Raw genomic sequence first — 15,047 nt, forward strand, 5'->3', positions numbered from 1 at the left:
CTTATTGTAGCCAGAGAAAAACGTATTCATCTGTATAACGGACACGGGAAATACCGAGTGCCACGACAGACAGAAGAAAGATTTAGCCTGGGAAGACGTTTGTTATGAAATACCGGAACAAAAATGAATGGACATTGAACAGAAAAAGAAAATATTACTCACTCACTTATCTCACCTATTTTTGTTTTTCGTCTTGTATAAAGGTATCTAAAAGTATACAAATCATCATTAAAAAATTCAGTTTCCAAATACATGCCTCATTTATACCTATTATATATAAATATATATAATATATATATTATACCAATTATATATAATTGGAAACGACTGAGTTCAGAAAAAGCCTGACGCAAGAATCGGACGTGTATCAAGTGCCTTCAGGTAACCGGATCGGATCGGACCGGATGAAAAAACCTGACGTGTATTGGGAGCCTATAACGCCTGCCGATAGCCTCCGCCGTGGATGCACGATGAGACTACCGGACCGGACTACTTTCAAACAAATGTGTGACTCCAATGCCTTTAGGTAGCCGGACCCGACCGGACCGGATGAAAAAACTGGCGTACCTATATGTATAGCCGGCCTAAGCTCGACTCACAATAATTCACAAATCATTGAATCATAACAATGTTTGACCACAGATTTAAACATTATCTTTAGTGTTTTGACCATGGCTTAACCAATGATTATAGATTCATGGGCTGGCCATACTAACCACGGTACAAATTACGCCATTTTGTTTTTGTGTTGCACAAGTCACAAATCAAACGTCACCTTTTCTTTGGTGAGCAAGGTGTGTTCACGTGAGGTTGTGTGGTCCCTCCGAAATAGGTCACACAATCCTCAGAATTTCGTGAAATATTCTTGTAAAATATAAAAAAAAATTATAAAATTAACAAAAATCAAAAAAAATAGTAAAATATTTAAAAATAACGGGAATCCCTCGATTTTAAGTTAAGTGTACGTAAGCGTGCAACGTGGTCTAAGGAATGCGATAAGTACCTAATCGTAAAGAGAAAGTGAAGTACCTAGCTTTTTACAAACAGTTAACAATAAATTAGTGCTTTTTCTAAAACGGCTCCAATAAATCCAACAAAATGAATCCTGGGCCGCCTAATTATCCGATGGCTTCGCTGTATGTTGGAGACTTGCACTCTGATATTACTGAGGCCATGTTGTTTGAAAAATTTTCTACTGCTGGTCCGGTTCTTTCCATACGCGTATGTCGGGATATGATAACTCGTAGATCCCTTGGCTACGCTTACGTAAATTTTCAGCAGCCTGCTGACGGTAAGTTATTTTTATTTTATACAAATTTTACTTGATGATGTAGTGGAGTCTTGCACAATATTATAATTCTGAAATATCAAATCGTCATATCTAATGGTTTTTAGTATATTTCGTAATACGTAATAATTGTATGTATGATAAAGTTATTCAGTAGTAGTATAATAATTTAAAGGTTAAAAATTATGTGTTGCTTTCTAAATCATGATAGTGGGGATTGGCCTTGAAGTCTGTTTCTACGTGACTATTCTTTCCCAATACATGCCTATATAACTTTTTTACTTTGATAATAATATTTGCTTTTATTAGTTCATTATCTGAAAACCTATGTACTTCTAAATTTTATACTTTTTATATGTCCAAAAATTGAATATATAATCAAAATGACACTAACAGGACTTTCTTTGTTTCAGCTGAAAGAGCATTGGATACTATGAATTTTGATATGATTAAAGGCAGGCCTATTAGAATTATGTGGTCCCAACGTGATCCCTCTCTTCGCAAGTCTGGTGTAGGAAACGTTTTTATCAAAAATCTTGATAAAACCATAGACAATAAAGCCATGTATGATACGTTTTCAGCATTTGGGAATATATTGAGCTGTAAAGTAGCTCAAGATGAGAATGGTGGATCTAAAGGCTATGGTTTTGTCCACTTTGAAACTGAAGAAGCTGCTAATAAGTCTATTGAAAAAGTTAATGGTATGCTATTGAATGGCAAGAAAGTTTATGTAGGCCGATTTATTCCTCGTAAAGAACGTGAAAAGGAACTCGGAGAAAAAGCAAAATTGTTCACTAATGTTTATGTGAAAAACTTTGGCGAAGATTTTTCTGATGAGATGCTTAAGGACATGTTTGAAAAATATGGCAGAATTACTAGCCATAAAGTAATGTATAAGGATGATGGAGCATCTAGGGGATTTGGATTTGTAGCATTTGAAGATCCTGATAATGCAGAGAGGGCCTGTATGGAACTCAATGGCAAGGAACTGGTTGAAGGCAAGCCACTGTATGTGGGACGTGCTCAAAAAAAAGCTGAAAGACAAAAAGAATTGAAACGCAAATTTGAACAACTTAAATCTGAACGTTTAACTCGCTATCAAGGAGTTAATCTATATGTTAAGAATTTGGATGACACAATTGATGATGAAAGACTTCGTAAAGAATTTGCTCCATTTGGTACTATTACTTCGGCTAAGGTAATTGAGCATTATATTAAAACAGCTAGATGATGCCAGCTTCACCTGCGTAGGTTTAGGTTTCCAAAAATCCCGTGGGAACTTTTAATTTTTCAGGATAAAAAGTAGCCTATTGGTAGCATCCCCCGTCCTTGGGATGCAAGGTATCTCTGTACCAACATTTAAACGGATGATTCTTTAAAAATCCTGTGGGATCACCACAATTTAGTAATGTGATTCCTTACAGCATCAAAGTTGAGTAGTTGGGTCTTTGAGTTCAACAATTGTCTTTACTTGATAGCTACCTTCAATATCAATTTATAACCAACAGTTTCTAAATCGTATTAGTTTTGGTGGGCAGGCCCCCTGCAGCATCAGGATTATAATCCAAAATTTCAAAATTTTTCTATCAATTAAACAAAATTTAGGCAAATTGGTTCAGAAATCTCTGAGATTTCAGTGTACATCACAACTTCACCTTTTTGAAAGTCGGTTAAAAAGTGGCCTATGTTACTCCTTGATTAATCCTCTTCTTATCTGTGGAAGTCTCTTCAAAATAAGTCCACTGCTCTAAAGTTAAAGCAAACAGATGGATTTTTTTTAAATGTTTCAAATTTCAGTTCAAATAACCATAATATGAGCTTAATAAGAAGTAGTTATTTTGAAATTACAGACAGAACCTTCAATTTTATTTATTAGTATAGTATAGTTTCTTATACAAGTTGTTTTATTATTGCAGGTGATGTTGGAAGATGGTCGTAGTAAAGGTTTTGGATTTGTCTGCTTCTCTTCTCCTGAAGAAGCAACAAAGGCAGTAACTGAAATGAATGGACGAATTGTGGGAACAAAGCCTTTATATGTTGCTTTAGCTCAACGCAAAGAAGACCGTAAAGCTCACTTGACATCACAATATATGCAGCGCATGGCAAGTATGAGAATGCAGCAAATGGGTCAAATTTTCCAACCAGGTAGTGCTGGTGGGTATTTCGTACCCACTATTCCTCCTGCACAAAGATTCTATGGTCCAGCACAGATGACACAGATTAGACCACGCTGGACCGCTCAGCCGTCTGTAAGACCAAGTACTCAGACGGCTGCTTCTGCCTATCCCAACATGCAAGCACCCTTCCGCCCGCCGCCGCGTGGACCTACACAGGCAGCTCTACGCACTTCACTGGGAGCAAGACCAATAACTGGACAACAAGGGGTCGCTACAGCTGCATCTATCCGCGCTCCACTGGTCACCAGTGGCCGTCCAGCAGGATACAAATACACTGCTAACATGCGCAACCCTCCAGCTCCACAAGCAGCAGTTCACATCCAAGGCCAAGAGCCATTAACTGCATCTATGCTGGCTGCAGCTCCTCTTCAAGAACAAAAGCAAATGTTGGGTGAACGTCTATTTCCACTTATTCAACGAATGCATCCAGATTTGGCAGGCAAAATCACTGGCATGCTTTTGGAAATTGATAATTCTGAACTGCTGCATATGTTAGAGCATGGAGAGTCTCTGAAAGCAAAGGTGGATGAGGCTGTTGCTGTTTTGCAGGCTCACCAAGCTAAACAGCAAGCCACAAAGAAAGATTAAATTTAGTTTGACACAAAGATTTTTTTCTGCTGTCTTCTTCTTTATTTTTAAATGCTTTCTACATCATTATATGTATTGATAAGTCCCGGTCATAAAAATATATAAAAATAAAAATTGAAAAATTAAGAAAATGTGGACTGCACAGATCCAAAATATGTATTACTTTTTATTATTATAATGTTGGATGTGCACATCTGCAAACAAAAATAAAGAAACTATCAACATTTCTATATATGAAACAGTTATGCTAATAAGCAATTATTTTGACTTTCTATATTGACCAAGAAGTTGATTTAAAGAAGTTTATGTTTAGTCTTTTAACTTTTATTATTAATCTCCCAATGGAGTTGGCTTTTGTTCTTGCGATTTTACTTATTTTATTTTCTTATCAGTTTTGCATTGGGCATACCTTGTATTGAAAACTTGGTCTCCAATCTAAACTGATTGCAATTTGTACTATTGTTACTTATTATATTCTGGAATATTCACAATACTTCATGTTGTTTCATTTTTTTAATCCACGCTGGAATTACTAAGAAATTGTATGTTGGTTTTGATAGTGTTTTTTACTTATTAGCATTTGACTAAAATTGATTTTAGGCATACTGAAGTAAAGTGGAAGCATTTTCAAGATTATTGCAATACCTATCTAAAATCAATGTAGGTTGGTACTGTGGCAGTTAGTGATGAATTATTAATTCCATTACAAAGAAAATATGAATTCAGGCTTGTGTGCTACATTATTGTACCTACTGCTGCTGCTGCCTAGTGCCTAGCAGCAATTCGCCTAGTGTCTTACTGCTATAGTAAACGTATCTGCGTTTAAGTATCTGTGACAATAATAAACTGAACCATTTTATTGTTATTTAAATGTAAATAATTAATTAGTCCTTTCTTAAAGTTATCTATAGGTACCTACTTATACTAATAAATATTAAAAAACCGCAGGCACAAAACCTCTGAAAGTAAAAAAATAATAAGTATGTATCTATCAATCGTCCCTTTTTGTTTAAAAATAGTAGTTTTATCCAAGCGCTCCTTGCGTCGGGGACCGATTGTAGAAAGAATAGTCTTCTTCTTCTTAGTAGTTCTTTAGGGGTCCCCCGACGCAAGGAGCACTTTGATAAAAACTAGTACTTAAGTATATTACGTCATATTTACGTATTATTTTTTTGCGAGAGCGGTTTTGAGTCAGAGGTTCTTTACAATTTAATTTTTATTTCACGCTCTTTTAAACTTTTTAGATACATTGAAATGGTTTGTATAATATTATGTAACACATTCATTAGGCACTGCTTTGCCAGTGTGTCCTTCTATTAGAATTTTGTCCTTATTAGAGTTTGGCTGGATACTAATATGTATGTACCTATTTGTCGGATAGTAACTACCTAGTATAAGCGATCTAATAAGAAAATAATCTATTAATAATAAATTAAAAATCTAATAAAAAGCTGATAATCTTCAAACGGCAGAACAGATTTTCTTACATTGTAGCTAAGAACACTCGATCAAGCCGCCTTTTAAACAAAAAAAACAAAATTGTTAGTTCGTTAGTTTAGGAGCTACGATGCCACAGACAGATACACGTCAAACCTATAACACCCCTCTTTTTGGGTCGGGGTAAACAAGTAGGTATGTCAAAAACAAAGTCATATTTACACGAAGGGTTCCATTTTTACGCTTAGTGAAGTCAATGAAGCACTATTAAAGAGTATGGAAACACGGAAAGTCACCGGAACACGATGGCCTGAACATCGAGCACTTAAGGTGCGGAACCTATGCGGGTTCGCACCTTCCCAGAGTCCTCAAATTGCTCTACAACCTTTGTATTGACCACAGTTACCTACCAGAAGCCATGATGAAGACAATAGTAGGTAGTGCCCATCATCAAAACTACAGGACGATATCGCTAGCGACAATAGTGGCTATAAGGTGCTGGACAGTTTGCTAGATGCACTGCTAAAAATACACGACGTGACGCTCAGGCTGGTTTTACAGTGACGCTTACCCTAGAGTATAAATGTTCCTTGCGCTTACCGTCCGCGCGGTGGCCAAATTGCCGTCAGCGCGGGTCATCTGCGCGACTATGTAACGATCCAAGAGACCCAAAGCTTGTGGACCGCGACGCTTACGGTTGGTAAGCGCTGGCGAAAGCGTCACTAAAACCACACTCAGTTCGGCTTTCGTCCAGAACTCTATGGAGAGCGCAATTCTGCGCTTCAAGCAAACTGTGAGGTATTATACCGACAGGAAAACTCCTGTATATGCCTAGTAGCTTACGACGTCTTGTGGGATAAGCTCGAAAAGGAATTAACTGATTTCATTGTTAAAATAGGTAGTTACTATGGTATGGTATGGTACCTAACCAATCTAATGTGGTTAGATGGGGAAATTAATTCAGTGACCCATATAAAATGGAGTGAAGCAGGGGAGCTGACGTCCCCTAGGCTGTTTAATTTATATGTGAACCAGCTGATTAAGAGGCTCTGGAGCCGGTGTCGGGTGTTCGATTGATGGCATAAGCATGAATAATTTTAGCTACGCCGACGACATGGTTCTACTGAGCCTCTCAGTCACGGGTCTTAGTAAGAAGGCTGCTGCAACTCTGTAAGGAGTATGCTGGGATGAATGGACTCAGTAACAACGTCAAAAAAAGCGAGTTCCTTGTTTTCAGGGGAAACAACAAACTATCCACTTTTAAAACAAAGATGTGGTAATCCCCTGAAGCAAGTGACTGTATCAATGTGATGAAGAGTTCAAGTATCTCGGACAAGTAGTAACCGACAGCCTGAGGGACGATAGTGACAAGGAACGGGAGCGCCGGGCTCTATCGGTCCGAGGCAATATGTTAGCCCGCAGATTTGCACGCTGTACTGGACAGGTAAAGCTGACCTTATTTTGGGCCAGTCATATTACACGTGCAGTCTGTGGACGGACTACACGCAGCGGACCTACGGTGCCCTGCGCGTTCAAAAATATAACAATCTGCTGAGAGCGGTGTTGAGGAAGCCTCGACACTGCTGCAGTGCGTCGGCAAAGTTTGCGGACGATTTCTACGCGATCATGCGCAAGCGTGCCGCGTCCATGATGCGCAGCCTAATTACCAACCAACCACTGCTCATACACCAACACTCTCCTCACCGCATTGGCCGTGAAACTGGACAGTCCCTCTGAAGGTGCTAGGGTGGTGTGCACATAGACCCCAGGAGAAATCCCTCAGGCATTGTAGTGGTAGGATTAGTTTTAATTTGAAATGAGTAAGTACTTTGTTGTACTAATACATAATTATCGGTTACTGCCTGAAATAAAAGTCTATATATGTATATTAAGTAGAGGAGAAAAATATCTATATGTAATTAGGTAGGTAGGCTTTATAAAACATGAGTAAATGAAAATAAAATTCAGTTTTTAGGATAATATATAATTTATTAGACCTTTTAATGCTAACATTATATTTTCAAAATAATGAAACACTACATGTGAAAAATACCAGTAATAGTATGAAGCCAAGTCACAAAATAATATTTATATCACATATTTTTTACTGTAGAACTAACCCAATTTTGTTAGGCGCTATGCTAGGGCATCTCCAATTGTACAAATAGTACTGCAAATTACCATCACCTATACCAAATTTAAGAGGTTCTAGAAATTCTTTGTTATCCATAAGATCCAGAGCATTAAACACATCAAACCCGGAATTTCTTGCAGTAATCAATGCATCAAGCATTAAATCAACCCAGGGTGTTTTGGTAGATACATTATAAAATGAATAAGCGGCTTTTAAGGTTTTATGTACAGGATGATAAACTACAGTAGAGGGAAGAGTGTAGTAACTTACAAAGTCAGTAATAGAGCCATCAGATGCTTCCACCACAAAACTGTCAATAATTCCCACCTGTGCAACAAACCAATGTTTAAAATCATCTTCAGAGAATATTGGTACCAAATCAAATTTGAGTAAATAGTCATTCAAAAGTTTAACAACTTTGTCAGAGTCTTTAGGTTCCATTTTTCGATATCCTGGTGTCTTTGGTAAGTCAGGAAGTTTAAAAAGCTTAAGAGTTCGCTGCATTGTCATGTTTCTAGACAGATGGCTAAATTTGATATCAATCAACTTTTTAGGATTCAAAGATCTGTGCCAATAACGACAAGTTGCAATTGGTTTGGGCAAGACTATTCCTGCTGTATAAACACCTTGGAAGATACCTGTCAAGTTAACTCTTCTCGTTATTTCCCTTATGAGCACAGGAGCGACACGCTTAGCACGTAGTTTCTTATGAACACATAAAAAGTTTATTTCTACAACAGTCTGAGTATGGTCATAAATTCTCAATGTGGCCGGAATAGCAGATATAAAACCTACTAACCTACCAGATTTAACTACACGCACTCCACAATGCCACTCCATCCTCCAACCTGGAGGCTGGAGTGCCCACTTCAGGAAATCTGTTTGATAATCAAAGCGGAACATGCAATCATCATCTTCAACATAATTTTCATTAAGCAAAGTGTACAATTCTTTCAGTACAAGTGGTTCGTTTAAATTTAAAGTATCCCACTGAAAGCCATCGGGCAATGTATAAGGCTCTGATCTTATTTCTTCAGGAGTCTTTGGCGGTTCAATAGGTTCGTTGGTAATTATTTTCTCGTACATTTTTGGAACAGGTTGAGTGGACCAGAACTGATATGATTTGTGTAAAGCTTCTTCCGTTGTTTTTGCTGGCTTTTGCTGCAGATTAAGTACTTCCATTGCCATTTTAAGATCTTTTAAAGAGATGTTCTGATGAATATCCCCAGAATTTGGCAGCGCTAATGCATCGGAAGTAACCGAACTTTGAGTATCTCCATCACCGCCACTACGCTTTTTTTTGTTTTTGTTTTTCTTTTTAGAGTTTTTATCCTCGTTGGATTTTTGATATTCACTGGATTGGATAGTTTTATTTTCTTCCATTTTATTAAAAATTATTTAAAATTCCAGGCAAATCAAATATTTTGACAAGTCACTATTCCCCAGTGTTGCTAGTTGCTTACACAAAGTACCAAAGAGTATGTAATCACTATAGAGTAATAGTACATTCGTAGGTAGGTACATTACAGTCCTGAGCTTTTATGCTGCGTACAGACCGGCCAAACGAACGCCAACGAACGGGTTTCGTTGACCTTCGTTGCTGCAATCTGGACGGCTTAGTGAATGCCAACGAGCGCTCGTTGGCGTGTGCCGGCGATCCGAAGCGTGGCGGTAATGCTGCGTACAGACCGGCCAAACGAACGCCAACGAACGGGTTTCGTTGACCTTCGTTGCTGCAATCTGGACGGCTTAGCGAATGCCAACGATCGCTCGTTGGCGTGTGCCGGCGATCCGAAGCGTGGCGGTAATGCTGCGTACAGACCGGCCAAACGAACGCCAACCAACGGGTTTCGTTGACCTTCGTTGCTGCAATCTGGACGGCTTAGCGAATGCCAACGATCGCTCGTTGGCGTGTGCCGGCGATCCGAAGCGTGGCGGCATCAAAGAAATCGAGCTATTTGATCGAACTCTGTTTGGACGGTCGCCGAAGGCCAACGAACGAACGCTCAGTTGAAGCAAGAGTGCGTAGCGTGTAGACGTCCAAATTGAATTACTTGGATATTTCTCGCCATTTAAATCATGGAGAAAAACAAAGAATGGAGTAACGACGATATGTTTTTATTAATAGATTTGTATCTATTGAAGATATCGTTTGTTTTGAAATCTTAAAAAGGTATGCAAGGCGATTCCCCAGTGGCCAAAAATCGTAATGTGACGGCTAATCTCTCCTTTACTGGAATCGCTTCACGATGATTGGTATTTTGTTTTGATATTTCCGGTCCAATACTAGTTATATAACAACCATTCAAAATCTTGTGTAGACATTCTGCTAAAGTTGATAAATAAACGATATTCGTTTTCTACTTGTAAATCTGCAATCATTTTACTTCCACTATACACAGTCCTATTCTTAAAATATGTGGTTGTCCACCATCTTCGCTTACGTTTATTTTTTCTTGTTCTTGCTAACTCGTTTTGGTATATAAAACTAGCAATTATAATTATGTCATCGTCGTCCATGATTAAATTGCGAATGAAAGAGAAAAGAACCGGAATCCAGTGCTAACGAACGTTCGTTCGAGCACTAAATAAATGTATTTGGATGTATTAACGAACTCAAACGAGCGTGCGGAAGCCAACGCTAGCGAACGATAAATATCCATCGTAGGGCGTTCGTTGGACCGGTCTGTACGCAGCTTTGCCAATCGGAACGCTCCAAAGTATTAGCAAGCATAAGCACACACACGGGTCACAGCTGAAAATCAGCGTCCTGCAAGACATTATGCTGAGATAGACACCCATGCTGTACACCCATATGGGGTGAGGTCTGGGGTGGTGTCACAGATGAAATGAATAATGATGTGTTGTGACTTTTTGGAGTGTTTTTTTTTTTTTTTTGTTAAAACTGACTGGAAAGCGCTCTAAGGGGGTGCCCACGTATGCCGGCGAGCGCCGGCACAGACGGGGTCCATACTTGTACAGTTTAGCTAACTTGTTACAAATAACTAGAAACTTGACATTGACTAATCATTCTAAAAGCCAGACGAGAGAGAAAAAAAAAACAACAAATAAATGCATTTTCTTTTTTTCTTTCTTTCAACACTTCCAGTCCACACGCTTGCTGTTTGGAGCCGGCTTGCGCTTTACATATTCTGTGACGGATTGGGAATCTTCGGCCAACTGCCACAGATCAATAACCTAGAATTTAATTTTCTGGTCTGTGTTAATTTCGAACAGACTGATATTTTGTGATCTGTGATTTCGAACGTAGTGATTACCTATTCTTTGTAATTTCTTTTTGATTTGATCGTGTAACCCTGTGGTCAGTCATTTTTGAAAATCCAAAAAATCTATGAACATCACTGTACAATTTAACTAGTTGTTATTTGGTGTAATTATAACGTGAAATGTGTTATTAGTGAGAAGTAAAATTTTATCTCTTAATAATTTATTTTAGGTGAAGTGGGGTTATTTCAATCATGGGGAAGGGAAATAATATGATTCCAAATGGCCATTTCCATAAGGATTGGCAGAGATTTGTGAAGACATGGTTTAACCAACCAGCGAGGAAACATCGTCGAAGGCAAAACCGAATCAAGAAGGCTAAAGCAATTGCACCTCGTCCTGTAGCTGGACCTCTTCGGCCAGTTGTTCGTTGTCCCACTGTCCGTTATCATACAAAAGTTCGCGCTGGGCGCGGTTTTACCCTAAGGGAAATCCGGGTAAAATATTGTGTTGGTCATATTATAGACAAAGTGCAACTTTTATAGTTGTAGCAAACAACTAGTTGACAAATGCCAACGATTTGTTACCTACTTTTAAGGTTTTAAATATCTTGTTACTAGGAATCCTTTGTTTGTCCAATAAAAACCTAGTCTGCCAGCCCCGTTTAAAACGTTTTACCTAGTTTCAAGAGGACTACCAGCCAGATAATAGTTTAAAAAATGGATGTTTGGGCTTCATTTATGTGTATATAGTCATAAGCTTTAATTTTATTTGAGTTCAAATAAGATTTTTATAGTTATAAAAATCTTTTTAATTAATTGTTAATATGTGGCTAAATTCCTTGTCTAAAGTTATGTTTGGTAATAGATTCCAAGCGAGAGGTAAAACAGGTAACAAGGCTATTTTTTCTTAGACCATATTTTGCCTTAAACTGAAATATCATATCACAGGGTATCATTACTGCTGTATTGATAATCAATATTATCGCATCACTGTAATGACATTGTTAGTAATATGACTTTGGAACCAAGATAGCTCATACCCTGAATTAACACACTTAAATAATTAACAAAATATCTCTGTGACTGTAATTTGTATCTGACTATTTACTCCTGCTGGAATACATCCGTACTTACTGTCCTCTAGATATATGAAGAGGTAATTAGTAAATAAGTATGTTCTACTTGTTTTAATATTTTGTTTATAAATTAATGAATAAATTTTGATTTTGATAAACAAAAGTTTTCCATGGACAAAGTCTCTGGTATCTAGTAATTAATAAATTACAGTTAGGACTTTTAGCAGTAAGACTAGGTTTTACTGCAGTTTGGGCTTCTTAACTCTATCTATTCTTAATCCATAGTTCTGTGTTTCAGGCTGCAGGCTTAAACCCTGCTTTTGCCAGAACAATTGGAATAGCTGTTGATCCAAGGAGACGTAACAAGTCTGTAGAGTCATTGCAGACAAATGTCCAGAGATTGAAAGAATATCGTGCCCGTCTCATCCTGTTCCCTAAGGGCAAAAAGGTAACATGTCACCATTGTTGTTATGTTGCTCACTGTGAAATAGAAACTTGGTAGTAAATTGATGGATAAATCATTAATAATATTGAAAAGTAATAATGTGGCAGAATATTCATTTACTATCCATATTGTAGGTAATTTAATGTTGTATTACAGGTGCTGAAGGGTGAAGCTACAGAGGAGGAAAGAAAAGTTGCCACACAGCTCCGAGGTCCCCTTATGCCTGTACAACAACCAGCTCCTAAATCTGTTGCACGTGTTATCACTGATGAAGAAAAAGACTTCAAAGCTTACCAGTACCTCCGAGGGGTAAAATATGATTTTATTTTATTATTATTAATATTAGCATGTTTTATTAATTTATGCCATTGGTTTATTTTTATCCATATTAATTTCTCTGTGAATCTTTACACAAATTAGAAGAGTGCAAAAAGTATGGAAAACACTAGAAAAAATTAGTCAAGCTAGTTGGCCAATAATTATGAATATAATATTTTGGAGTCTGCTATTTTCTTATTTCTATTTTCTTATTTGTTCATAATAGTGGCTACACCTAAAACCTGTTTTAATCTAGCTGGTATCAATACAAACAGCTATTTTGTGAGACAAAACCTTCCAGTGTCAAGTTAGAGTTATTATAAGCTTTCAAGGTTGTACTGGTGACTAGACTGTTGTACTGGTGACACCACAAGTACGACTTTGATAACTTATCTTGGTAACTTGACACTTTGGAAGATTTTGTCTTATTAAATACTTGTATTGCCAGCTATTGAATAAGCATGGCCCCTATTTTAGAAAAAAAAGAAAAATGGCAGATTACTAGGTAGGCCAAAATCTTCAAAGCCCTTCAAGCATTCTATTTAATTTACTCCATTCTCATTATCAATGAGAGAATCTATCTTCAGAAGGAGATTCCATTCTAATCTCAGCACTCTCCAAGACAACCTATCTCTGTTTTTTGTCAAAATTGCTTCAGCGGTTGAGCTCTGAAACCGTAGCAGGACAGACACTTTTTGTGTCTGTGCAAGTCAAAATATGCAAGTAAAATTTTGCCTTTTGTAAAGTATTGCTCCAAAGTGATACTATACATTACATAATATAGTAAACTTTTTGGCCTTAAGTGCTTATCTGGGTGTATGACTTTACATACATCCTGTAGGTAGCGTAATCAAATTGTAATAAAAACGCATTAAGTAATAGGTAATTTTCGGCCATGTACAATTAATTGTACATCCATAAAAGATGTGTAATCTCGGAAACTAAAACCATAAAAGATGTACCTTTCATTTCCTGAAACATTTTTTGTCCTGTAAATACATATTATAATACTTTATAATTGTTACAGGCGCGCTCAATTGCGAAACTTGTTGGCATCAGAGCCAAGAGATTGAAAGATGCTGCTGAGAACCCTGACGATGTCACTAAAGCACCAACAGCCAAGGAACCTAAAGCTAAGAAGTGATAAAGACCAATAAACTTGTCTAAATTTAATTAGGAGTTTTTTTTCGCTACTTAAATAAAGTTTGGTGGACAAATTATATAATTGCAGACAGAAGTGTCCAAAAAGAAACTACTCCTATTTTTTTTGGGTGCCTTATTACGTAAGGCTGAGATCATAGTAAACTTTGACTGTGCTCACTTTACTTAGAGTTAAAAGACAATTATTTGGCAATAAGCTAGGCTGTTTATTTTTAATACCATGGTTATTTCAGACATAAGTCTTTCACATGAAGTCATAGTCAATATAGGGGCTTCTTTAGACCATTTGGAAGACATGTGCGTTGTGACATATTAGCTCTTCTGAATGGTATAACTATCCCCTATCTTGACTGAATTCCAGTGTAAATCTCTAAATCTTAAGCTGAGCAAAGTAAAGTACACACAAAGGCCAAGGACAGTGGCGAGTACTTAGTACAGTGGCGGCAAGTGGCGAAGACATGGACAGTGAATGTTTAATAATAATATATGTACTTTTCATTTCCGTCGAAATGGAGTGCTTTATTTACAAAGTACCTTCTCTGTGACCGTACTGAATTCGACTTTTACTACGTCAAGTGCCGTGGGGGTACTACGTCGAGCGGGCGCGAGAGGCACAAAAAATTAAGAACTATTCTAATTGGATCTAGTTGCAAGCTTAGTCGCATCGCAAGGCAGCTTGCAAGCCAATTAACTCGCTGCTGTCCTATCGGTTTACACCAGACTACCTACTTATCAGTACGCAACAGTTAGAGATGGCAATCGAAGTATGGGGCGCAGGGACGCCCCGCACGTCGCCCGCAGCGGGTTAGCGTAGGGGATGTGCGGGGCGTCCCTATCCCGGTTGCCATCTCAACCTGTCGCGCACTATACTTCGCTAAACCTTTGAATAATTTGTAAATCGGACCAAGACCTACTATACCCATACCTTCGCCCATATAACCGGATCAACGGTGTTTTAGGGTTCCATATCTCAAAAGGAACTCTTATAGGATCACTTCTTTGTCTTTTCTCAGGAATAAGTGGAGGTAAGAGGTTTCAAGTTGAAATTGATATAAAATAGAAAAATACTCAGGTTTACAATCCCTTGGAGGTGTGAAAAAATCAAACTTCTAAGTAAACGCAATCAAAAGATACTGCCGTTCATGCCGCATATTTTGATACTCGCAAGGGAATCAAACCTTTTTTTATTGCACAAT

The 15,047-nt window shown here is 37.8% G+C and overlaps 3 protein-coding genes across 4 annotated transcripts; 2 read left to right on the forward strand and 1 right to left on the reverse strand.

Annotated features, from left to right (window-relative positions):
- Window positions 1-756: 756 nt before the first annotated feature.
- Window positions 757-4,546, forward strand: LOC123870671 (polyadenylate-binding protein 1-A). The gene is made up of 3 exons (XM_045914033.1): window positions 757-1,291; window positions 1,702-2,486; window positions 3,205-4,546. Exons 1-3 carry the CDS (start codon window positions 1,099-1,101, stop codon window positions 4,051-4,053), a joined length of 1,827 nt encoding a protein of 608 aa, XP_045769989.1. The 5' UTR covers window positions 757-1,098; the 3' UTR covers window positions 4,054-4,546.
- Window positions 4,547-7,456: 2,910 nt separating this feature from the next.
- Window positions 7,457-9,094, reverse strand: LOC123871704 (glycylpeptide N-tetradecanoyltransferase 2). The gene has a single exon (XM_045915628.1). It carries the CDS (start codon window positions 9,005-9,007, stop codon window positions 7,595-7,597), a length of 1,413 nt encoding a protein of 470 aa, XP_045771584.1. The 5' UTR covers window positions 9,008-9,094; the 3' UTR covers window positions 7,457-7,594.
- Window positions 9,095-10,904: 1,810 nt separating this feature from the next.
- On the forward strand, window positions 10,905-13,863 carry LOC123871667 (60S ribosomal protein L13). 2 transcript variants are annotated; one of them, XM_045915586.1, is made up of 5 exons: window positions 10,905-10,946; window positions 11,082-11,346; window positions 12,226-12,375; window positions 12,529-12,681; window positions 13,718-13,863. In XM_045915586.1, exons 2-5 carry the CDS (start codon window positions 11,104-11,106, stop codon window positions 13,832-13,834), a joined length of 663 nt encoding a protein of 220 aa, XP_045771542.1. In that variant the 5' UTR covers window positions 10,905-10,946; window positions 11,082-11,103; the 3' UTR covers window positions 13,835-13,863. The 2 variants fall into 2 exon arrangements, with proteins under 2 accessions (XP_045771542.1, XP_045771534.1); XM_045915578.1 differs by lacking the exon at window positions 10,905-10,946 and having other exon boundaries at window positions 10,953-11,346.
- Window positions 13,864-15,047: the final 1,184 nt, after the last annotated feature.

This window comes from Maniola jurtina, chromosome 2, assembly GCF_905333055.1.
Source record: "Maniola jurtina chromosome 2, ilManJurt1.1, whole genome shotgun sequence".
In the NCBI taxonomy this organism is placed as follows: Eukaryota; Metazoa; Arthropoda; class Insecta; order Lepidoptera; family Nymphalidae; genus Maniola; species Maniola jurtina.

Excerpts from the sequence above, each read along its gene's own strand:
- LOC123871667 (XM_045915586.1), top strand. The coding sequence starts at position 11,104 with ATGGGGAAGGGAAATAATATGATTCCAAATGGCCATTTCCATAAGGAT. Across the intron at positions 12,376-12,528 it reads TGTTCCCTAAGGGCAAAAAG|GTGCTGAAGGGTGAAGCTAC; the intron begins GTAACATGTCAC and ends GTTGTATTACAG. Across the intron at positions 12,682-13,717 it reads CTTACCAGTACCTCCGAGGG|GCGCGCTCAATTGCGAAACT; the intron begins GTAAAATATGAT and ends TAATTGTTACAG.
- LOC123870671 (XM_045914033.1), top strand. The coding sequence starts at position 1,099 with ATGAATCCTGGGCCGCCTAATTATCCGATGGCTTCGCTGTATGTTGGA. Across the intron at positions 1,292-1,701 it reads TTTTCAGCAGCCTGCTGACG|CTGAAAGAGCATTGGATACT; the intron begins GTAAGTTATTTT and ends TCTTTGTTTCAG. Across the intron at positions 2,487-3,204 it reads GTACTATTACTTCGGCTAAG|GTGATGTTGGAAGATGGTCG; the intron begins GTAATTGAGCAT and ends TTATTATTGCAG.
- LOC123871704 (XM_045915628.1), bottom strand. The coding sequence starts at position 9,007 with ATGGAAGAAAATAAAACTATCCAATCCAGTGAATATCAAAAATCCAAC.